This window comes from Petaurus breviceps, unplaced genomic scaffold (assembly GCF_028583685.1).
Source record: "Petaurus breviceps papuanus isolate PSGF00001 unplaced genomic scaffold, PetGlider_PUasm1.0 90743, whole genome shotgun sequence".
Lineage (NCBI taxonomy): Eukaryota > Metazoa > Chordata > Mammalia > Diprotodontia > Petauridae > Petaurus > Petaurus breviceps.
Window position 1 is genome coordinate 9,786,341 of NW_027187332.1, and position 25,682 is coordinate 9,812,022.

Below are 25,682 nucleotides of genomic sequence, written 5' to 3' on the forward strand. Positions count from 1 at the left end.
AAGAGTAATTTAATGAATATGAAAGAGAAAGGCCATTCTTTTTTTTTGGGGGGGGGGTTCCATCTGGCATCAATTGTGAGCCACTCACATACTCTCCCAGAGTGACTTACCTAAATCATCTGAGACAGGTACTGTTTAACCTATTCTTAATGAATTCCAGTTGCAGTGTCAAAGTCCAGATGGATTTTGCTGAAATTGTAGAGGTGCTCTTCAAAATAGCCCACTCTTAGAATAAATTCAAAGCTAAATCCTATTACATTCACGGTGAAGTGAAATCAGTGTCAGTTCATGGGATACAGCCTCATTTTCAAACAGGAAATTTCAATGAAGTCAAGAGTAACCACTTCCTAGCAGTATTCATAGCTACAGATTTATTAGTGCATCCCATGAATATTCATATATTGAACACAGAGTGAACTGAAATATTGTTAATCATCATTTTAAAATATTTTTATAGAATACAAATATATCAGTGTGTACATTTTTCTGTGTTGATGAAAATGAATAGTACTTTGGGACCAAGTATGCCTATTAAACTGATGTGATACATTACCAGGCCTACATAGAAGAAATGAGCACAGATGGTGAGTCTATTACTTCTCTAACAAGAAATTTGTCTTTCTCATTTTTTTTCTCCCTCTCATTGAAATCTGAACAGCATTTTCTCAAGTCATGAAACCTCTGTGGGGATCCTTACTGTGTTTTATCCATTACTTGTACATTAATAGGGGGAAAAGCCCCAAAGTGATTAATGACTTATTAAAACTTTGTAATGAGAGAACTCTCAAACTGAGTGTCTTTCATATTTTTTTCTTTCCATTTGAGAAACATATTTTGCATGTAAATTAAAGTCTATTGGGAAAGAGTTTTTGTATCATGCTAAGATTCCAATTTGCTCATTTAGTGCTGACAGGATCATTTAGCCCATGTTAAAAAATACCAATGTGTCTCTGCATAGACTTTTGTTAATGATTTTGTTGTTGAATATATGGATGTGCAACAAAGAATGTTAAGAAATCTTTTTAGAAAAAAATGAAAATGTAAAAGATAAACATTATATTTAGAGTGTGATATTTTATTTAGAGCTTTTCTTTCATGTTTTCTCTTCCACTTTATTGGAAAGGGGAAGATATTCTTATTTGATGATGGACTTTGTCTAGTGCCTGGTAAATATTAGCCTGGACCAGAATATAGGGGTATAGTAATTGTAATTATATTATATAGGATATGGAAAGCAATTCTATAGGTGGTTTAATTAAGACTTTCTATTTTGACTCATTAAAAAAATGAAATTAGGATAGCTGGTTAAGAGGCCAAGGCTTTGTAATATTAATTATAGGTTCCTCATTCAAGCATGACTATGAAATTTTAGATAATTGATTATTCTGATATAGAATCATCAGGTGCAATGACTTGTTTGATGAATCCTGAGTAAATCAACATTTCTTCAATTACATCATCAATTAAGGTAATTCAGAATTATAGTGTATAAGATGGAGGTGGTATCTTCCAGTTACTTCAATTTACAAGTGAGGAAACTGATGTTAAGAAATTAACTGCATAGACCAAAGTCATCTGTAAAGGTAGAATTGGGGCTATAATTTATATACTAAATCCTAGTGGAATGCTCCAATAAAAACATACACATTTATGCCAATTAGCATAGGCTAGAGATTATAAAATATATTATGCAAGTCTTAAAATAATTCTATCTTGGACATGGACTTATTCAATCTTTAATTTAAATTAATAGATTATCTTTAGGGCTTTAAATCAGCATTTCCCACTAATATCAAATGGACCTTAGCTAAAGCACAGCGACAGCCATCTCCATGCTTTGTGGAAGGTGACACTGTCTGTGTTTGGCTTACTTTCTTACTTAAAAAAAAAGATACATTTTGTTTTTTCACTGCCTTCATTTCATAACATATCCTTCCTTCTCCCTCTCCTAGAGCCAACCCTTATAACAAAGGAAAAAAGAAAGGGAAAAAAAAAAGATTGAGTAAAACTAACCAATGCATTAACTAAGTCCCACATTAACTACTGTGTTCCACACCCAAGGTTTCCTGTATCTGTAAAGAATGAAAAGATGTGTGTTCTCACATCTCTTTTTTAAGCCACTCTTGGTCATAATTTTGTAGTATTCATTTACAGTTTTTGGTTGTTGTCATTCACTTGTAGCAAGTTTAAATATTTGAAAATATAATTAGGATTGGGACACATTGGTTTATTATCTTGAGTTGACTTTAGTACATACTTTTCTCTCTCTCCATATATACATATGCATGTACATATATACTTTCTATGTATGTTTTTATACACACACATATATAAACATATATGCTCTATGTATATGTGTATATACACATACATATATGTGTGTATACATGCACACACACAAACACACACAAACCAAACAAACTAACCCGTATTTATAAAATTCAATTCCCTTTTCCTCTTAGTGCCTAAAAGTTTCTTAGATGTACTAAGATCTCCATGAATATTTGATGGGCATGGTGGTATCATTGATGACAGTGATAGTGATGCTGATAAATTTTTGCTGCTTGTTAACTGAACTAAGATTATTTGAGTACTAAAATTTGACCAGGGTGATGCCTACTTAAGATTTTTTAAACTACTTTATATAAATTCCCTAATTTTTAATATCAAGATTTTTCAAAATTATTAGCTTATTGATGAAAAAAATGTTTCATTTGCATACAAAACTTTTGCTTTTTGCAATCAGTCATAAATGCTGATAGATTATGCTTTTGTAGATGTTCTAGTCGGTTATTTTTAATGTATTCATGAATTTGCTTTATATAGTTATATTGCTTTTGTGATTTATTTTATATGTGACATTTAAAATTATTTAGCTTTATCAAGTAATTGGCATTGTATAAGACACATTTTTAAAAATCCTATTTTTAAATGGATAGTGTAGATTAAAATACGTCACCAACTGGACAGGCCTAGAGAAAATTTAATGAAATGCTTATATTATGTCAATATTTTTTAGTATATTAAAAATTATTATTATAGTAATCATTATTACTCTCAATCCAGACCTTTAATATAAAATATAATCTATAGAAAACAAATATAATGGATATACTTAGAACAGGAATGGGGAACCCACAGCCACATGTGGCCTCAAGGATGCTGGTTGCCACCCCTAATTTAGAAGCATAGATGCTTAGAGCTTGGGATTTTAAATATATTTTGTTCTAATACCCTCAATTTATAAATAAAAACAAAATAAAACAGACTAAAGCCCAGAGAGTAAAAATATCTTGTCTCTGGTTGCATAACAAATGAATAGCAGAATTGATTCACCAAGGTTCTCAACTTTAAGTTACTAATTATCATTCTTAAACTCAGATTGTTTATTCTAGCAAAACATTATAAAAGCTCTATAATCCTATTGTTTCAAGTGAAGATAGAAATAATTTTATAAGTTTTGCATATCTTAACAAAATTACCTCAAATCATCTATTTCAAAATGTATACTGCACTGGTAAAAACTGATCTTCATTTTTAACAGAAAAATTCACAATTTCAGAAATAATTCTAGAATCTTTAAAAATAGCCTATCTAGTATTTTTGGAAGTGGTGCTTCAAAGAAAAGAAGAGAATTTCAAAGTAGTTATTTGAAATATACTTTTCAAAACAAAACTATTGCCTTTCATAAACAATATATAAAATGAAACTTTGTTAAAATGACAATGAGACATCACACTGACTATGCCCAAAATAGTGCTCAGAAATAATTCTCATGATCATTATTTTAAATGAGATATTTCTCTCCCTTCATTAGCTATACCCATCGTGTGGTTGGAAATGGAATAAAAGCCCAATCTGGAAATCCAGAAGTGAAAGTTAAAGGGACTGATCCTGTCATAAACCAAATTATCGATAAACTTAAGCATGTTATTCAGGTAAGTTAACTTTCCTTTGGAGGGAACCAGAAGTTGCTGATGCCCTTGCATTAAAATGATCAGTAAATATAATGGTGAAATTAGTCTTGATTCTTTTAATTAATGCTATAGCTTGATATGTGTTACTCCCTCTTGAAATTATGAAACTGCCTGAAATAAGTATGCCTATGTTATTACTAATTATTTAGTTCAGTGCTTTGCATATGGAGTATGAAAGTGAAAAGTTTGCCTAATGCCAGGACCATCTGTACCTGTGAGTTTCAAGACAGCTCCTCAGCATTATAATCAATGATAAGAATCCCTGGATAAACCTTGGTCCTTACCCAATGAGCTTTAGCCATGTGAATTCCTGTGCTTACTATCATTAACAATTAAGGATAACACATATCAGAAAAAAGGGAAGCTGCCAAAGTCACCTTCTTAGTAACACTGAGTGCCTGAAGTTTGCAGCTTCATTTATTAAAAAAAAAAAAGCAAGTTATAAAAGTTAGAACTAGGTATAATTTCATGGCATTTATTTCCTTTGCTGCCCATTTTTAACCCACCCACATACTCACACACACATACATACACATGTATATGTTTATATGTATGCATTGTATACACACGTACATATGTGTATATAAACATAGATTTGAACATAGGAATATGTACATGTATCTACACATGTAAATACAGGTGTGTGCACATAATATTTATATAAAATAAATTGTAGAATAAATGTTATTGTTTAGGGATTATTCTGCATTATACTAAAAAATGCCAAGGCTTTGTTTTATGTCAGGCTTGGTTTTAGCTTATGTTGTTATGAAAGAAAGCAGTAACTTATCCATATGTTTCTTTAGTGTTTGAATAATATCAATGATGTGGAAACTAGCTTTGCCAATTTGTTAAATTCTATTAGATAAAATGAAATGTTGTTCTTCATTTTAGTAACAGTCTATAATACTGAATAGTCAGGAGACCTGAGCAGGAGGGATTTCCTTATTGGTTCTTCACTTTATAACTCAGATTGTGAATGTTTTTTCCACCTCACTTTTTTAAGGTAAAACTTTCTCTTGATTTGTTTTTGTATCAGAAGATTATATGTTTATAACTGGAATAAACCTCAAAGGTTACCTAGTACAATTTCCCCCTCACCCTCATTTCATAATTGAGAAAGCTGAGACCCAGGAAACTTAAATGATAGGTTCAAGGTCATATGGAGGTATCAGTACAGTGGTTTGAACCCAGGTTCTCTGACTTAGAAATGTCTTGAATCTAGTTTGGTTTTTGTTTATAGCAAAATGTAAGTAGTTTGACGGATTGGAAAGAGTGGTATGCATAGAGGAAGAGGACCTGGGTTGGAATCCAGACTCTGTCATTTAATTACTGTGTGACCTCAGGCAATTATTTCATCCTTGTAAGACTCAGGTTTATGTTTTGTAAAATGAGGGGGCTGGACTAGAAGATCTGTATAGTCCCTTTTGGCAATAAACCCATGTTTCTATGAGAAATCCATGCTACATTTTGCATAATCTTTTCTTATTTTCTATTAGAAAAAGTCACTACTTAAAACTAGTTTTCTAACTGTATTTCACAATTCCTGGCAATTCCCATAATGCCTTATAACTGAAGGTTTCTCTGAACCAATCTGCTTATAGTTTCATTTCACCTGGAGCTCCCATTGGGGAAGATGTTGAGTGGGTAGCCCTGCAATTTTGCTACTCCTCAAAGAGGCTTTTCAGCTAATGATGCCAAAAGCACCATTAGCATCAGGACCCTGTAGTTCTTTACAAATACCTCTCCTTAGTATATGACTAACAAATGGTATTGGTGATAGAGGCAGATGTCCCAAAATGAGAGGAGGGGCACCACATAGAACTAACAAAGTGCATTCTGAGTGGGATAGACCCACACCAAACTGAAGAATTACAAACAGGGCAGACAACCACCTTTACCCTAAGGGAGAAGGAAGGTAGTAACTTGCTGACAATGTAGCCCACCCTCCCTTCTATCTATGCGGGGTTCAAAATATAAACCCCTCAAAGTGTCAGAGAGAGAAATATAATTACACACACACTCACACACACATACTCACACACCATGTACACATTTGTTCCTCTTGTCATGAGGAACCACACTTTTTTCACTCTGAATTAATTTGCAGTATAAAGTGGGTGTGCATCTCCAATTGTGGTTCAGAGAATTGGGTTTGATTATGTCTTTCTAGCTATGTAGACTATGCATAGTGTAGGACTTCACTGTGGTTTAACATAAAATGTTTTCCTGGAGGATTTTCTCTTTTAATTTCTACTAGCATGATTAGATTGGAAATATATTCATTTTCGAGGTTAGCAGAAACCAATTTATTCCTAGTGAGGTATTGCTAAAACACAAGTCCCTTTGGTGCCCTCTGGCAGCTCTGGCCAGTTTCAATAGGAATTTGTGGTTGTAAAGGGGCTCTCATTGCTGACAAAATATGTTCCAAGCCTTAGAGCTGATGACTTTTGTACTTCCCTACATCAAAGCGCAGTTAAAAAGACCTTCCATAGTGATAGTGCTCAAAAGGTTCACAAAATTATCTTTCCATCATAAAGGCTGCATTATGTGTTTGCAAGGGTAAAGGTCAGGGAAGAAGGGGCAGTGAGGACATATATCAGAATATAAACTACAGGTCATTTTTATGTCAAACCCAAGTAATCACTTACAAGTGTTAGCATTATATTAATTTAAAATGGTTTTGAACTCATTTCTTCTAGGAGTGCCATGGAATATTCTCATTCCATACTTGTAAAATAAAGAAGAAAACTCTTGCTAATTCTCTTTGACAAAATTTAAAACATTTGTTAATCACCCACTGTATGTAAAGTGCAAAAGATGAACAGGATATGATCTCTGCCCTCAGGGAACTTATAGTATAATATGGAATATGGGTTATGTACACTCCAAAATTTCAGTTCTTAGTGTTATATCATGAAAAAAAACCAAACAAACCAAACTGTATACCTGTGTAGAGTGGGCATAGTTTAGTGAGTAGAAAGCTAACCTCAAAACCAGGGAGATTCATGCTGACTGTGCCACCCTAGGCAATTCACTTACCTTCCTGTTGTTTTAGGCATCTCTTTGAGACTATAGATTTCAGAAAAGGCATCAACTCACACTGATAGAGGGAGTTTCCTCACCCAGTGGTTTCATAATGCCAATGCAATCCTAAATTGCATCTTCTCTTTTATCTACCTGATTATATTTTCTCTATCCTTATTGATTCATGCAAATAGCAATCTTTCTATAAATTAGTAGATGGTTTTTGACAGTCCAAGTGACCACCTTGTGATAACCTCTCTGTGATAAGGCTCTCTGAGCTTAATTAAGACATTTCTTAGACAATGGGCATGGTCTGCCACTGGCTTACTGCTTGATGCTTTTCTAACTTGATAAAACCTCCAAGAACTTCTACTTTTCTGGCACAATTTTTGAGAGCCCCTATTCACCTCCATGCCATGATGAAGCTCTAAGACAGAACTTTAGTGGAGGGAAATGCACAAATACCTAATATAAATGAGAATATGAGTGCCTTGGAGAAATACCAGAAATCAAAAGGAGATTACCTATACCTTTAGGATAAAAGAATCATTTATGAAGAGGATAAGATCTGAGCTGGGTATTAAAACATTTCAGGGATTTCACCAGAGACTTGAGGGGAAAAAGGGTAAGCAATATTGTATGTAAACACATAAGGATGGGAGAAAATTCAGGAATTATTTTTTAGTCTAGTTAAGCATTCAGTAATGTGAGATAAGACTTGAAAGACAGGCATCAGATTGTAGTTGTTCTTAAATCACAGGCTGAGGATTTGGTACATATTGGGGTGGCCTCGAAGTATTTTGAGAGAGATAATGATGCAAAGCTATGCATTATGAAGATTATGCTGGCATTGTTGTATCAGATGGATAACAGGGAGGAGAGAAGGTAGGCAGGGAGACCAGTTAGATTATTATAGCAATCTAGGAGAGAGGTAATGAAGATATGAATTAGGTTGGGGACACTTGAGTAGACATAGAAGAAATTGAACCACTAAAACTTAGAAAGTGAATGGATATGAAGGGTAAAAGAGGGAAAACATAAAAGATGATTGATATTTCTAGCTCATTTGACTGGGAGAATGGTGATGATATTAGGAGCTATAGGAAAGTTTATTTTATCATTAATTCAACAAGGTTTTATGAAGTGTCTACTATTTGCCAGATGTTATGTTATAGTTAGGTTCTGGGGTTACCAAGGTGAAAATGAAAGTCTCTTCCCTCAAAAAGTTTGTTTTGCTTTGCTTTGTTTTGATTTGATTTTTTAAAGCAAGGGGACCAAATTTATATGTGTAAGTAAATTTAAAATCTATCCAAGTAAATACAAAGTAATACAGGGAAAAGGATGCTAATAGAAAATAAAGGTCTTTTGAAACCCTTGAGCTCAAACTTAAAGAACATTAAGCTTTCTAAATGATAAAGCTGAGACAGAAGTACATTCCAGACATAGTGGACAATATTTTAAAAGACATGGAAAGGGGAGGTCAAATAGAGTACACAGGATACAACAAGGAGGCCAATTTGACTAAAAATTAGAGAGTCTTAAGGGGGTTAATGTACAGTAAACCTGGATTCAGATTTTGAAGTTTAAGTACCAAATAGAGGAGTTTGGAATGGTTTTGATTGGCAAATTTTACGTTTGACGTGAGAATAAGATATCCAATAGGCAGTTGGATATGTAAAACAGAGAGTGGTCAGGGTTAGAGATATAGATTTAGGGGTCATCTTGTTAGAAGTGATAGTTAAAGTAATATTGATATGAAAAAAGGGAACGAATGGATTGGCCAATGAATAGAAGAGAAAGAGTTAAGAAAGACATTAGGTTATTTGCTTTTGCCAAAGGAACAATAGAGGCCAGTCAAAGATGGACTAGTCATTTTGTGGGCCTACACAACCAGATTAACTCATAAATGGCTATTTAGATCCTTTAATTTGAAGGTGACACAAGACCAGAGAATTCTTCTTCATGAATCCACCATGACTCTACCCTTCTACAAACCCAAACTGAAATTCTTATCATTCAAGTACTAAAGTATTAAATAGCATCAACAATATGGTGGGGAATAATGAAGACTAGGGGGCAGCATTTCCTTCTGAAGACGAGTATTAAAAATGTATCCCTTTATTTAGCTCTTGTTATTCGAAAATGCAATTCAATAAATTCTTAATAAGTGCCTATGTGCCTAACACTGGGACAGCCACTGAAAGGAGTACAAAAACTAGTATGTAACATGTTTTCTGATCTCAAGGAGATTGTAGTCTGCTTGTAAAAGAAAAAAAAATAAACATGAGAGAACAAATAATAGAATACTTGAATACCAAAATGTGTGACCTAGGGCTAGAAGGAGAAAGATTAGCCTAAGTCAGAGATTGCTTCATTAGGTTATTTAGTTGGCACCATTCAGGACCTTAGGTATTTCTGTGTGTGTGTGTGTGTGTGTGTGTGTGTGTGTGTGTGTGTGTGTGTACTCTTCACAGAATGTTAGGGATTCCCACCTTATAACATGTTTGAAATATTGACACTTTGTGTGACCATAGAGAATTAATAGAATCATGTGCTCATGCACACACACACACATTTATTTTTTAGTGCAGGTAAGATATGATAGGTCAAAATCTGGATGAGGTAAGATTTGAGACATGCCAGGGGAAAGGTCTTAGTTATGGGGAAGTACAAGGAGTTGCTGTTTGTCCTTTGTTCTCAAAGAGGATCATGACACCAGAAAGATGATGTTGTGATTAGCATTTGGATTGGATTTATGTGAGGAAGAGCTGTGCAAGGTCACCATCCTCACTTTCTTCTCTGGAGCCATGTGGGTCCAGTGGCAAGATATAGATCAGGATGACTGGAGATTGCCCAAATGCAATGGGATATCTTGGAAGCTAAGGTCTTTCTTCCACCCCTCCAGGATCCTTGGCCTTACAATCTCAATCTAAATGGTCATGGATCCTGGAACAAATAGAGGCACTATGCTTTGTAATCCTTGCCACCATGCCATAGTGTAATGCCAAGCAGAGGCAACTTCCAAGGTTCAGAATACCAGCATAGTAATTGTCTATTTTATTCAGTGACAAATTTATGCAAAACATTCACAGAACAGAGAAAATTAAAATACAGCATTCACCAAGTATAATTCAATAATTTCCAAGTTCTACTCCACCCCTAGAAAGTACATTCATTTAGTCAATCACAAAGTCTCTTTTCTCAAATGGAGATTAGTTTCTAATCATAAACAAAGTACCTTCATTTGGTCAGTCACAGAACACAAAAAAGTAAAAAGTTTCCCACCCCTGGATCACAACTGAATTACAATTATGATCAGTTAATGCCAAGCACCTTCTCAAAAGGGGCAGTGGAGAGCACAAAGGCCATCTACCCCTGAGCTACAACGATGTTAAGATATCATCACAGCATTTAATACCCAGAGAGGTCTTTTCTTCATCTTGACCACAGGCAAGTTCTCAGCAATCTCTGATCCTGGGGAGACAAAGCTTAACAAACCCACAAGATATATTGCCAATGTCCTCCTCAATTCACTCTCTCTGCCTATAGAACAGTCTCAGGACCCCTGAAAACATCAGCAAGACCCTCTTCTGGGATTTCTGTAAACATACAAGAAGAAAATCCTTCTTCAAGGCTGCTAAACCAACAGCAAAGTTGTAGGACCTCTGCAACAATAGTGCTGTCCTTCACCAGCAGACAAATCTGGCAGAACAACATCAAAACAGACAAACAAAATACCAGCATCACAGCCATATCTCCTCAGTCCTTGACAGCTTTGGGTGGCAGCTCTCAAAAGTCCTGGGCAGCTCTAACTGGCCCTTAGCAGGCCTCTCTCTCTCTGCCTCCACAATGCTGCTCTCAAAAGTTCTTCTGCCTCTCTCTGCTTGAGCCTTCTCTCTGCTTGGGCCTTTCTATAAACCCATGGCACCAGCTCCCCCCAGTTCAGCCCACTCTCTTCACTTCAACAAAAACTAAGCCAATACAGGGGGATCTTTAAATTCTATTACTGTTACAGAAGAGGACAGAGGAGAGGAGAGGAGAGGAGAGGAGAGGAGTTCCCCAAGGAGTACAGGTCAATGAAAGCAAAGACATACCTAAACTGAGATGAATGGGGACTGGAAAGTACATCCATGCTAGCTGAAAAAAAAATTAATGTACAATTAGTGACTCAAAGGTGGAAGGTATGTCCCCTGGGATATAAAGCCAAAGCCAAGCTTAACATTTTTGTCCATGAACAATTCTAGATTCCTGTTTTAAAGAAAGCATGGGGTTTTTTTTTTTGCTTTTTGGAGGGCAGTTGGGGTTAAGTGACTTGCCCAAGGTCACACGGCTAGTTTTTGTGTTGTGTCTGAAGCTGGATTTGAACTCAGGTCTTCCTGACTCCAGGGCCGGTGCTCTATTCACTGAGCCACCTAGCTGTCCCCGGAAAGAATGATATTAATGATTATGACATAAGGAGTTTCTTAGTGACTTAGAGCTTTGTTCCTTAAAAGATATTACAGGAATAAATAATTTCTCCCGAGAGTAGGAAACAGAATGTCTTATAGACATTCTCCTTTCCTGCAAAAGGGAGACAGAGTCACTGCCCAGCAAGAAGAATGCTTAATTTGGAATCAGAGAATCTGGGTTCAACTTTGTACTTTCTACCTCTGAGACCATGGATGGGTCAGTTAATTTCTTTAGGCTTCAGTGTGTTTCTCTAAAACAAGGAGGCTGGACTAGGGTGACTTCTAAGGTTCCTGTCAGCTCAATATATGTATGCTTACAAGATTTTCTCCCCTTCCTAGACAGCTAGGCTTGGCAGTGGAAGGAGCAATTAACCTGGAATCAGCAAGACCTGAGTTTAAATTCCACCTCGGACATTTCTTAGCTGTGTGATCCAGGTCAGGTCTTAAACTCTTCCTGCCTCAGTTTCCTTATGTGTAAAATGGGAGAGTAAAAGCAGCTATATGCCACAATTGTTTTGAGGCAAAAGAAATAGCATTTGTAAAATGCTAGGCAAATTTTAAAGCAGATTGTAAATGCTAGGTATTGTTATTATTCCTCATTCATACATATTTGTCAAATTATTGTGAGTTTTATTTTCATTTTTTATGAGTTCATTGCATCCTAATCTCAAACCCATGCCTGGAGAATTAGATGCTAGCTATAAACAGACCCATGACTAGCTGATTAAAATCTATGGGGTAGAGATAGTGATATAGATTTTTGTTCGGGTCACCACCACCATAATTTCTGCCTAAAGGAACACCTTGGTGTTCTTAGAAATTTACTTCAAATGGAATCATCCTCTAGTGATCATCACCATCTGATGATGATTCTGAAAATAACACTTCATGCCTTTTAATGCCTCTAACTGTGTAATGCTACTCTCTAAATTACCCATTTTCATTAAGGTATTCTCCAGACAAACTGATTCTGAAACTTCTCGCTGTTCATCTTAACAAAATATGCTTAGGGCTAAGTTGTCAGCAGAAAAGTAACATTTATCTAGTCATTTGTCTTTAATATTGTATAACAGTGATTCTTTTTCAAGTGAAGCAATGTCAGATGTTAAAATCCTGCTCGCTGCTGAGCCACTGTGAGATCCAAATAGTAGAGCAGTTAATGACCCAGGACTTAGAATTGCTTTACCTGCCTCCCATCTGTAGAAAAGCAATATAAGCACCTAGCTGAGAGGTTTCCTATTTTATGTTAAAAAAGGAATTCTGATTTTTAGTAAAAGTTATGGCTTTTAAATAGTGCCTTCTTTACCACAGATTCATAATTTCTTATGTAAAAATAAAACATATTGATATCTCCTGGAAAATCTTTTACTACTATGGGACTGAACTATAAGGGAGGTGGTAAAGATGGAGAGAGAGAGACAGAGACAGAGACAGAGGGAGAGAAAGAGAGAGAGAGAGAGAAAGAGAGAGACAGAGAGAGACAGAGAGACAGAGACAGAGACAGAGACAGAGAGACAGAGACAGAGACAGAGAGACAGAGACAGAGAGAGAGAGAGAGACAGAGAGACAGAGACAGAGACAGAGACAGAGAGAGAGACACAGAGAGAGAGACAGAGAGACAGACAGAGAGAGGTTTATTTATAGAAATAAATGTTTTTTTTTTTAGCAATTTCTAAAATTAGGAGAAGTAATTTAGTTTCTAGTCTTGGAAACCATAAGTTTGATGGATATTTTCATGATCTTTATGCTACGTATCTCTTATTGTTTGGTTATTATTGAAATAGTCCTTGACATTTTGTGGAGAAACCACATTATCTCAATCATTCAGTTTCTATGGTGATATACATATGTGTGTGTGAGTGTGATAGCCCAATGAGTCAGTTTTTCAACTGGTTTGACTAAGGATAGGTTCTATTTTAAAACTGAATGAGTTTTCTTAAAAGAAATATCAAGGGAAAGATGGATGAATCAGGTATAAAAAATGAATAGGATATCTGAAGCATTCTGTGTACTCTATGTTTCAAGTTGTCTTGAAACTGTTGCTTCTGTCTCTAAAACCCTTTACCTTATACCACAAGAGGGAATATCTGCTGGAAAAGATGTGTGTATACATGCAAATGTGTGTATCTTCTAACAGGGAATTCTTAATGGTCAATCCTGAATTCTGATTTGATTGGACAGGAGATAGCAATCTACATACAGTGATGTTGTCAGGCTTATGTTCCAAAACCTAAGTCTTTTCCATCCCTCTCTGAAGATATTCATTTTATATGTATTCTTCCTCAGAAAATGTTCAGGAATTCTGTATATGCTTAAATTACTGACACTTCATGTGACCATATTCAAATTAATTGAAAGGGCAAATATGCGTGTAGTTACCTTTTGGTGCAGAAAGAAAAATATATTGGAAAAGCCTTCAATAACCTGTAGTGGTTATCTAATTTAACAATTAGTTTGTCTGGATAGATTCAATGGAAGATTGCATTTGGGGGAATTGTGGGATAAGAGATTGACTTCACTATAGACCATTTCACCTAGAAAAATCAATTGTCAGCATAAAACTAACCATGCCAATTAGTGCATAATCAACTGGAAATGAGTTTAAAAACTGTTTGAAAGTGTCCTCAATAATGGGATTTGCACTAGTCTTAGGAAATGTGTTTCCTTTAATGATTGCAGCACCATGCAGTTATTTCACATTGAATAAGAAATGGATTTTTATTCATGTAAAATACTTCTGGTTCTTCCTCCAGAGTATCATTACTTGTTAATCCCAAACTATCTCCCTTCCAGGATTTCTATATATAATATTTTAGTGGGACTAATATCTGCCATGTGGGCTAGACTACTTTGTGGTTTTTTTTTTTTTGACAAAAGGTATTGAAACCATCCTCCAGATTTAATTTGCTGAGGAGGCTAAGGTTCTCTGTATTGAAGTGGCTTCTTGGTAGAATAGGTACAAAAGTACAAATACAAGCAGAAGACCAAAACCAACTTAATAAATAGTAGCCTTACTAATGAATTCTACTAATTCTTACTGATGAATTCAGTTCCATAATTGAAAAGAACAGAAAAAGCAGAAGTCTGTTGTGGTCACACTGGAATTTTCTTGACATAGGTTTTTAGAGATTTTTTCCTTAGTATTTTAATTGTGATATTGAGATATATGTATCTGTGTGTGTGTATATATATATATATGTATGTATACACACATACATATGTAATTACATGCATAGGAATACAGTTCATATATGTGTATATATACATATATGTATATTTGAGTTCATTTAACTTATACTTGAGCTGGTTTACTCATCCATAAAATAGATATTGTTAGAAATGGACCCCAAACTAATATTAGAAAGGGTTCCATTGTTGTGTTTTTATTTTATATATTATGTATGGATAGAGACACATTATGTATACATATATGTGTACACATTTACATGTTATGCAAACATGTGTGTATATGTACACATGTGCATATGTGTGTGTATCTCTGTATCTCTCTCTCTCCCTCTCTCTCTCTCTCTATATATATGCATACGTATTAGAACCTGTGATTTCACTGGTGCAAGAAGCTTTCAGTGGGAAACCTCTGCCACTTACAGTCTTAGAGAGTTGCCTGGGGGCATTGAGGGGTTAAGTGGCTTGCCCAATGTCAGAAAGCCAGTATGTATCAGAGACAGTACTTGGACCTAGGTGTTCCTAGCACCAAGGTCAGCTCTCTTTACATTACATCACACTGCCTTTAATATAGAGAGAAATTACTAGGTGGTGCAGTAGATAGAGCACTGGACCTGGAATCAGAAACACCTGAGTTCAAATCCTGCCTTATATACTTACTAGCTGTATGACACTAAGTAATCCCTTAACCTCTGTCACCCTGAATGTCGTCATCTGCAAAATAAAAATAATAATAGCACTGATCTCCCATGGTTGTTGTGATAATAAAATGAGATGATATTTGTAAAAATATTTTGCAAATTTTAAAGGTCTTTTCAAGTGCTACCTAGTATTATTATTTACAGATTATGTTCATACAGATTTATTTTCAGTATTTATTTATTAAGTTAAAGGATTTCATATGTGTTGTCTTGATTGATTCCTATAAAAACTCTGAGAGGTAAGTACCATTATTTTGGTTTTACATATGAAGAAATAAGCTAAAGTTGAGAGTTTGGACTATGAGAGTCACACAGCTGTCTGACACAGGATTGAAACCCAAATCTTCCATATTCCAAGTCCAGTACTCTTATTCCTCTACTACCTAATTTATATGGGTATAATATAACATTATAAATATATATGTGTATATATACACATACACATATATGTTTATGTGTATGTATATATATAAATACAAATATATAAACACACATATGTGTATATATATATACATATGCATATACATATACATATACACAGATACATTTTTCCTTTATATAGAAGGACTACAGGAACATTTCACTAAGAATCATGAGAAAAGTTTTGAATCCCACATCTGCTTATTAAATATCTTAGCCTAGGCAAATCTCAGCCTCTTTGAGACTCAGTTTCCTCATGTGTAATATTATCTTATTTACATCTCACATTTATATCTCACTTGAATGTTTGCAAAGCATTCAATAAAATGAGGACGCTGGGGTAGCTAGGTGGTGCTGTGGATAGAGGACCAGTCCTGGAGTAAAGAAGACCTGAGTTCAAATCCAACCTTAGACACTTACTTGCTGTGTGACCCTGGGCTAATCACTTAATCCTGATTGCCCCCCCCCCCAAATAAATAAATATAAAATAAGGGTGTCCTGTCTACTTCATAGGTTGTTAATGCAGAGACATTAATTATCACATATCTTGCTTGGAGGGAAAGGAGTGGTATAGGTAATTGATAGGTTGGTCAGTAGCAGATTTTTTGAGAATGGAGAGTTTGGTTCCATCCATTAAGTCATCTTTCTCCTGTACTCCTGTAATGGGAATGTAAATTTATGTTGTTGCCATCTTTCTAAGATTGTATTATGTAAGATCTTGCCTGCCCCTAGGCCCTTTGACAGGCTTAAGTGCACCTGGAGCCTGTGCTGGGAGGCTTGTTTTTCAGGAGATAACTTGGTGATTGGGCAGTGAGTCAAGAGGGTTGGTACATTCTCTGAGCCAAGAGAAAGCTATATATACCCAGATGGGAGGCTTTGCTTTGGGGCTCGCTTTGAGAAGTGTTGTGTGATTTGACCAGACTAGACTCTGGGAAGCCGTTGAGATCCCCCCCCCCAGGCGAAAAACCCAGATGTTGATGCTTCCCTCTCTGGTAACTGACTAAGTATGGATGTAATGGTTGGACAGTTGGAGGCCTGTCTGCTTGAAATGTTTCTCTTTCTAGTAATTTCTGCTTGTAACCTCTGTATACTCTGAAGTTTAAGGCTCTGACTTTTCCCCCTGAACTAGGTAAATGATATGTTTGATTGATTGAAGCAAGATTGTTAACCCATTTTGAGTTGCTTTCCTTTAGAAAAGCAGATCTAAGAACCTGTATTGGCAGCCACCCTGAGTATGCTAGGGTGCTTGCTGCTACAACTCCACTGTGGAGTATGGATGACTCTGGATACTTAATAGCCTTGATGGTAGAATGCAATGTCTGGCAGGTCCTACCATGCTGGAAGTCCTTGAGTATGGGCCAAGGAATGATTTCTATGTCTAGTATCTGAGAACAAGCCCAGGTAAGTTTAAAGAGGCTTATCACTTGAAGATGGGTTTCCTATTGATGAATTCTTTTGGCCACAGCAACACATGAAGACTTGTTTGCTCAAGGGTGGCACTGTTCTAGTCTTGGTACTACCATTTATTGAGTGTGTAACCTTGGACAAGTTACTTAAACTGCATTATTCTTGGTATCCTTATTGGAAAAAAACAGAGAAAATTGTAGTTAATCTAATTCACTGGGTTGTGTTGAGGATCAAGTGACATAATATGTCTAAAGTATTTTATAAGCTAGAAGATACTATAAATATGTTATCATTTCGTGGAACAGTTTTAGAATAAGAACAATATCTTGGTGTTAGTCAGATCTTGGACAGTAAATGTGGATCCAGAAAATAATAAGCTGACTTTAATAACATAGTAGAAGAATAATTGGATTTGGCAACTGGGGGTGATATAAAGCTGCCTAATGTAAAGGAGTGAAGCACTGGACTAGAGAGGACATGGATTGGACTGACCTTATATAGGTCACTTAATATGTCTGGACCTCATCTTCATCTCTGAAATGAGATAGAAGCAGATGATTAATAAGATCCTTTCTAGTCCTGTATCTATGATCCTATGATATCAAAGCTTACTTTAAGGGGCTAGAGGTGGGGGGACAAAGAGTGGTCTGAGCAACTTATAATGCAATTGAACAGGTTCATATTGCATTCGAGGACAAACCAATATATTGTGTTCGTGAGATTCCAGGTGAGTGGTAGGGGATTTTCCAGAAGAGAAGAAATTAGCAACAAAATCCTCCACATATAGAAGAACCAAAAAGTTTTGAGAGCAGGAAAGCTATAGAAAAGAAGGAAAATTGTAAGGAAATTTTAAAAGGAAAATTTTGTACGTTTGAGGGAGTTGGCTTGTGGACTAGGGTGTATCAACAAAGAAGTATTTATTAAATATGTATAACATGCCTGGCCTTGGGCTGAGCTCAGGTTTAAAAGACAAAAGAAGAAATGGTCGTTGATCTCAAATGACTTTTATAGTATTGTGGGGATATAGTATATATATATAGGGGATAGGGAATGAATCTGTGATTTCAGGCATAGTGGGAAATCTCATGTGAGGAAACTCCTTGTACCAATTCAGGAAGGCACTATCTCTGCAACTTAGTCTTAAAGAATTGTCTAGAGCACTGAGAAATTACATGACTTCCCCAAAGTCATAAAGCCAGTGTGTGTCAGAAGCAGGAGATGAACCCAAATCTTTCTGGTTTCAAGGAAGGCTCTTTGTCCACTACATCGTACTACTTTTTGTTTGTCCATATTAAAAAGAAGTTTTAGACAGGAAGCCACTAGATGGCATTAGAGATGGACCTTGAAAAAAACCAGAGATTCTGAGAGATGGAGGTGAAAAACAAGAGTATTCTAGGCATGAGGGACCAGTCAGTGCAAAAGTATAAGACTCAAGACAGAGTTTCATGTGCAATGGATAGCAATTAGGCTAGTATGGCTGGTAGAATACAGTAATGGGTAAGAAAACTGGAAATAGAATAAAGGGTCTGTATATCAAGAACTTTAATACCAAACAGAGGAGTTTATATCTGTTCCTAGAGATAATAGAATATTGGAATATATTGAGCAAGTAGGTGACATGACCACGCCTTCAATTTAGGAAAGAAGCTAGTGGAAGAGACTATTTCAGCAATCAAAAAAGATGCACACACATACTTGTATATGTGTATGAGAAATGTTTTTAGAGATAGAAATAATAAGATTTGGCAGTGGATTGGCTATATGATGTAATGAGAGGATGATGTCAAAGCTGTGATGCTGTGACTAGATGGTGGTACAGGCAGCTAAGTGTGCAGTGATTAGAGCACTGTATCTGGAGTCTAGCAGACCTGATTTCACATCAAGCCTTAGACATTTGTTAGCTGTGTGACTCTGGGTCACTGTCTGCTTCCAATTCCTCAAGTGTAAAATGGGGATAATGACAGTACCTTCCTTATAAGGTTGTTATAAGGATAAAATGATATAATATTTGGGAAGTGTTTAATACATTTCTTGGCACATAGTAGGTATTTAACAAATACTTATTACCTGTCCATCCCAACAGGACGGTAGCTATATTAGATGGTAGGATCTAATGAAGATTTTTTAAAGATGAGGGTGATTTGGAGGAAAGGAACAAGAAAAAGACATACAGATAAACAAAGAGATAAGACATGGGAACAAGAGGCAGAGATAAAGACAGAATCAGATATAGAGGGATCTTAGTGGAGGCTGCCTAATAGGAGAGATAGAAGGGTATGATGTCAAGGATTGACCTTGGGGTTGACCTTGGCAAGCAGGAGGCTCACTTACTCTTTATTAGAGATTCTAATAAGGAGGATATGTTGAGGAGAGGATTATGTCAGGGGGATATGATGATGAGAAGGGGAAGAAAAGGAAGCTTAAGTCCCCTTTCCTGCTTCAAGAGTGAATATGTAGGAATGGTATCCACCCAGAAGCTTCCTAATTGCTGCAGGACTTGTGGGTCCACTAAAGAAAAGCATGGACACTTCAAAGTCACAGTCTGGGTCACAACAGATTTCTCCCCACATCTAGGGATAAAATTCATGAGGATGGCCTAAGCTGTTAGAAAGTTATGTAGTTTCCTTTAAAGTTTCTGCTTCTCTCATTAAGTTGGAGCCTAATTTTTAGCTGATCATACTTACCTCTCTGGATTTCTTAGGAGAGTTCATTACCTAGAAGTCACATTTTTTTCTTTTCTTTTTTTTTTTAGAGGGGGAAGGCAGTGCAATTGGGGTTAAGTGACTTGCCCAAGGTCCCACAGCTAGTAAGTGTTAAGTGTCTGAGGCCAGATTTGAACTCAGGTCCTCCTGACTCCAGGACTGGTGCTCTATTCACTGTGCCACCTTGCCGTCCCAAGAGGTCACATTTTTATTTCAGACCAGGGGGAGAGTCCAAGTTTTGATGGGAGGAGAATGAGGAAGATGACTAGAATTGTTTTTGTTGTTGTTTGTCCTTTGTTCTTTTTTTTTTTTTTTTTAAAGCAATCGGGGTTAAGTAACTTGCTCAAGGTTACACGGCCAGTTATTATTTTTGGGTGTGGTGCCGAGCCTGGATTTGATCCAGATCATCCTGACACTGGAGCCAGTGCTCTTACTCGCTGAGCCACCTGGCCGCCCCTAAGCAATTAGGGTTAAGTAACTTGCTCAAGGTTACAAGGCCAGGTGTTTCTGGGTGGGTGCTAAGTGTCTGAGCCTGGGATTCGATCTCCAGGTCTTCTCAACACTGGAGCCGGTGCTCTTACTCACTGTGCTACCTGGCCGCCCCTTGTCCTTTGTTCTTGAGGAGGACCATGGAATCAAGAAGACTTGCAAGTGAATTGGATTTAAGTGGGGGAGAGCTGTGCAAAGTCACCAGCCTCACTCTTTCTTTCACAGCCATACATTTCCAGTGGAGAAATATTGGTCAGGATGACTGGAGATGCCCCCCTTAGTTTTGGCAAAGGAACATTGGAGCTGGAATCCTGTCTTAGATCTAGGCATTGTGGTTTGGACATATTCAGATAAATATACGTTTTCAGAGATGACCAATGTATTGATTTGGTTTTGTAGGGTTACACATGGGAAAACTTCTCTTCAAGCTAATATCTTCATAGACCCTAACAGAAAAAAGTAGGGATTAAAGAACAGAGTTTCAGTGACTAATTGCATTGTGCATGCACAGAAAATAGAAGTCAATGTAAGACTGTCTTAGGTAGACAAAGTGCCATAGATGCCAAATTCAAAATGGGCATCCAAAGTAAGAGTGATCAGTAGTATATTATACTGAGAAAATGCTTAGGGTAAAAAAGAAATGGTGACTCTCTACATAAAGAACCTTTTACCAGAGGTCCCTTTCTAAAGTTCTTGCCAGAGATCAATAAGGTGCTAGGAAGATTATTACTAACTTTATTAAAACTATTTAAAAATCTATGTAAGTTATTGACTTTCATGTATATAAATTGACATTTATATAGTACATTGGATTTGCAGAATGTTTTTCCCTATTATCTCATTTAATCTTTACAATAGTCTTATGAGGTTGGTGCCATTATCTTACATGGGAGGAAACTGAAACTCAGAGATGCCATGTCCCTGAAACAATATAGATCAATTTAGTTCTTAGTTCCCTCCCTATCATTATAGGTGGGTGCACACTTCTTTTATTGTGCTTTGTAGCTTTCTTTATCAATCAGCATATCCCTATATGGTGCATTGACTGGTAGAATTCAGTGTCACTTCAGATCTCTCTATTACTCATAATAATTTTTGCCCTGAAGATAAGGATAACATAAAATCTCAATCATATTTAGGTTTATCTTCAAGTCCTCTCGGTCATACTAATTCTGTAAAATGTTTTCCATATGTAGCTTCTCCCCTGTCTGGGGAGTGAGATTACACATAATTTACATTTTATTTTATGACTATATTTTAAGTGGGCTGTTATCATGGGATATAGAGGTTTCTTGTCAATGACTTGTGTAGTAAAGTCACAATTTTTAAACTGTCACCCTTTAGATCTGAAACCAATCCATCCATGAATGGTGTACACTGTGTGTGACTTTGGACATTGGGAGATACTTTTGAATGTTTCTTAGGGTAGAAATAGAATTATCAAAAAAAATGGGATGGTATACATCTAGGAGAGCTAGGTGGCCCTTTGGATAGAGTGCCAGTCCTATAGTTAGGAGGTCCTGAGTTCAAATTTGGCCTCAGATACAAACTAGCTGTGTGACCCTGGGCAAGTCACTTAACCTTATTTGCCTCAGTTCCTCATCTATAAAATGAGCTGAAGGAAATGGCAAATCACTCCAGAATCTTTGCCAAGAAAATCCTAAATGGGGTCACAAAGAGTTAGATGTGACTGAATAGACATAACAACAAAAGTGCCTTAGTTAGCAATATATACCTTATCTTCAAATACAGTCTAGTAGACACTTGTCAGGGATAATGTAGGCAAAATTCATGTTTTGGTTAAGAATTTAACTCAGTGAAATCTGAGGTTCCCTCTAAATCTAGGATTTAGTATTTTAATGAATGACAAGGAAGTGAACATTTCCTAACTTACCATCTACATAAAAACCAAAGTAAGTGACAGTTATGCAATCAAATTAAAATATGAATTCTAAGTTATAAAATTTGATCTGCGTTCTGTATTTGAGTTTTGCATTAATTATGTATTTCATATTCATTTAGTAGTAATTTAATAGGTTTCATTTGACATAAAACAAATCACGAGTTTGATAGTAATGAGATTAAATAAGCATCTATATATCTTTCTACAAGGCAGGTCAATTACTAATTTTGGATATGCTCATCTTGAAATTTTATATCTGGAAGTATATTATTACACCAGGCCTGAAATTATCTTATTAAACAGATGGTAAAATCTAATTTAACCTTACTTTAATGCATCTTTTCTTTTTTTTCTTAATTTCACAAAAGGCAAATGAGTTTCTAAGATATTTAATCCTAAGAATCAAATTTAAATTTGTTAGATGTACATTACATATAAAAATCACATAGTAATGTAACCATGTGGTAAAAATATTTTTAATTTTGGGTTCCTATTAGAAATAATAATTTCATTTTACTTAATGTTCCCTGCCTCCCTCCAAGATTTTCCTCAAAGTTTTTAATCTACTTTTCTAAAAGAGAATGTGATTTAAATTTCCAGGAATGGACTGATTCTTACCCACATAATAAATCTTGAAATGATCACCCCATCCCTGAACAGTATTAAATATTTTATTTCTACCCATTTAAAAGTTTATAAAGTTTTAATCTGAGAGTTTGAACTTTCCCATGATATAGGATGCACCCAAAATAGCCTGCTTCCCATACATAGGTAAGGCAGAACATGATATCCAAATTGTCAATTCTGATTTAAGTAACAGATTATTTTTCATTGATGAGCATTAAGGAGTAAGCATGTCATAAATATCTTATCCAAGGACATAGCATGCTAAAATGGCAATTTAGGACAGCTGACTCATTCCATTGAACCAAATCATTCAACTTGTGATATATTCATCTGATAATTCTTAACCGTATATGTTACTCATTCTTTAAAAATTTCTTTAATCTTTGGATTAAAATTGACTTTTAATACATAACTCAACTCCTAGGATAGGAACTTTTACCTCCGAAGGTTAATTATAGTTAACTATATTATTAACTATAGTTAATATATGTTATATATGTAATATATATTATACGTATAATATATAGTTATATAATTAACTATAGTTAATTAAAAGTTAATAGCTTTTCAGAATACTCTGACTCAAAAATCAAAACAAAAAAACTCTTTAATGAGAAAATATAACTAAACCCTTATACATAATAATATTTTTTCAATTTACACTAAATAGGCCAGTTTGTGTAACTTGGTATTTTAGATTGACTAAGTATATGAGCCAACAGATCTTTAAAAACTTGTAAGCTAAATCATTTCAGTTTTATTCCCCATTGCTGACCTGAGAGAAACTTTAGAATCTTCTTCCAGATTTTGTCCTGGAGCTAAGCCCATGTTAGACTTCAAAGTAGAATCATTGTCTACAAATATACAGTTGCCTGAGGTGCCATTTATAATGTCTTCTTGCACTACATGGTGATAAGATGATAAAGGACTCATTATTCCAAACCCTGGGAGAATGCCCAGTGTCAGTGTGGCAAGGTAGAAATCTTCTGCTCTCAGCAAATGGAGAGAGAATTTTCTCCCTCCAAGTTATGTACATAAAATAGTAGAGGGCTTTACTCTGAAGTTTTGGCATTGCCTCAGAGATTTGATTGGTAGGTGAAACAATTAAGTTATTTACTTATCTTTAATATTAGAATAAATAGAAAAATTTATTTTGTTAAGCAAAATTTGTTATTATTTGTTAAGCAAAATGAGGCAAGGGCTTCATTGTTTAAGCTCACTTTTACATAACAAAGCTCACTATTACATAACAATGGAAGTGAAATATCAGAAGCATTGTTCCCTGTTCATAGCATTTTCATCTTTTTGGCACTAAAACTGTTTTCCTTCAACCATGTACTTGCAAAAAATTTGCATCTTTTAGAATTCTTGATATGCTGTGCTATCATGGCAAAAAGAATGTCCACACAGGATATGCTGATGTTTGATAAATATATGTTAATATTTTAATGAATAGTTTGTATGACAAAAGCTATTTTGATTCACATATTGATGGATTTGAATGAACTTTAAAAAGATTAAAATACTAGTGAGTGAATTACATTCGGAAGACTGTTTCATCTACAAATTAAATTGGAATTTTTATGTTAAAGGTTTGAACTATTTAATTGTGTGGTTAGCTTTGGTTTATTAAAGTATAATTAGTAACATTATCTTTAGAAAAAAGCATCTTGTGCAATAATTAAATCACTTAAATAAGCATTTCTTGAAGTCTTAATATACTGGATTTCTAATTTCATTAATGTAGATAAAATTTCCCTATAAATAATTCTAGTTTCAATTATAAGAGTTTTAAATTTCTAGAAATGATAGAAATTTCAGTAGAATTCCGCCTTCATTTGTGAATATCACTCAATTGTATTGTTCTCTTGAGATAAAAAGAAGACAGTTTACTTGTCTACAGAGAGGGAGCATATTAAAATACATGGCATTGAATGTGTGTCTAACCCTTTGCTATTTAGCAGATGGCAACAATAAGCATTTTTGCTTTTTAAAAGAGTGGATAGTCTTAGAATAATGGGCAGTTCCATCTTCAGTCTAGAAGGAACTATCTACTTTCATAATGAGTCTATGTCTATGGGAAGCAACTGTTCCCAAGCATATTGCATTATTTGTCCAGGAACATTTCTCCCATCCTTTCTGCTTTTTCAGCAAAACAAGATTAGGTTATTAAAGTAAGACTGGAGACAGCAATGACTTAAGAATCTCAAAGGTAAACTCTGTATCTTATTAACACTCCTAGAAAAGCTTCTTCTTACACATAGAAAATGCAGGTTGTGATTCCATGTATGGCTTCAGATAGCTGCGCTTTGCCTTAATTTGAGAATGATCCAGTGTAAACAGAAAAACCTACTGGGGGCCAGTGGGAGATACCCTTCATACTGCTCTAGAGAGCCTCTGTATTATCTCTGCTGAATAGTGAAGTTATACACAAAACTAAAACAATATCATTTACCCATTCATTCTCAACCAGAAATGTAAAGGAGAAGAGGAATGGATTAGGAATAGATCATCTAGGTTTAGCTTCAGATCCATTTAATTACTATGTGACACTTGGGCAAGTCAAAATTTGTTTGAGCCACAGTTTCTTCTTCTTCTTCTTCTTCTTCTCCTTCTCCTTCTCCTTCTCCTTCTCCTTCTCCTTCTCCTTCTCCTTCTCCTTCTCCTTCTCCTTCTCCTTCTCCTTCTCCTTCTCCTTCTCCTTCTTCTTCTTCGCAGGGGCAGAGGCAGGACAATTGAGGTTGAGTGACTTGCCCAAGGTCACAGAACTAGTAAGTGTTAACAGTCTGAGTCTA

General features: G+C 35.5%; 1 protein-coding gene across 1 annotated transcript in view; it reads left to right on the top strand.

Annotated features, from left to right (window-relative positions):
- The window catches only part of GPC5 (glypican 5), a 1,030,830-nt gene that overhangs the window by 691,995 nt on the left and 313,153 nt on the right, over nucleotides 1-25,682 (top strand). Inside the window, exon 8 of the mRNA XM_069067362.1 lies at nucleotides 3,818-3,938. Within this exon, the coding sequence (XP_068923463.1) occupies nucleotides 3,818-3,938 (121 nt within the window). The remainder of the gene's footprint in view (nucleotides 1-3,817; nucleotides 3,939-25,682) is intronic.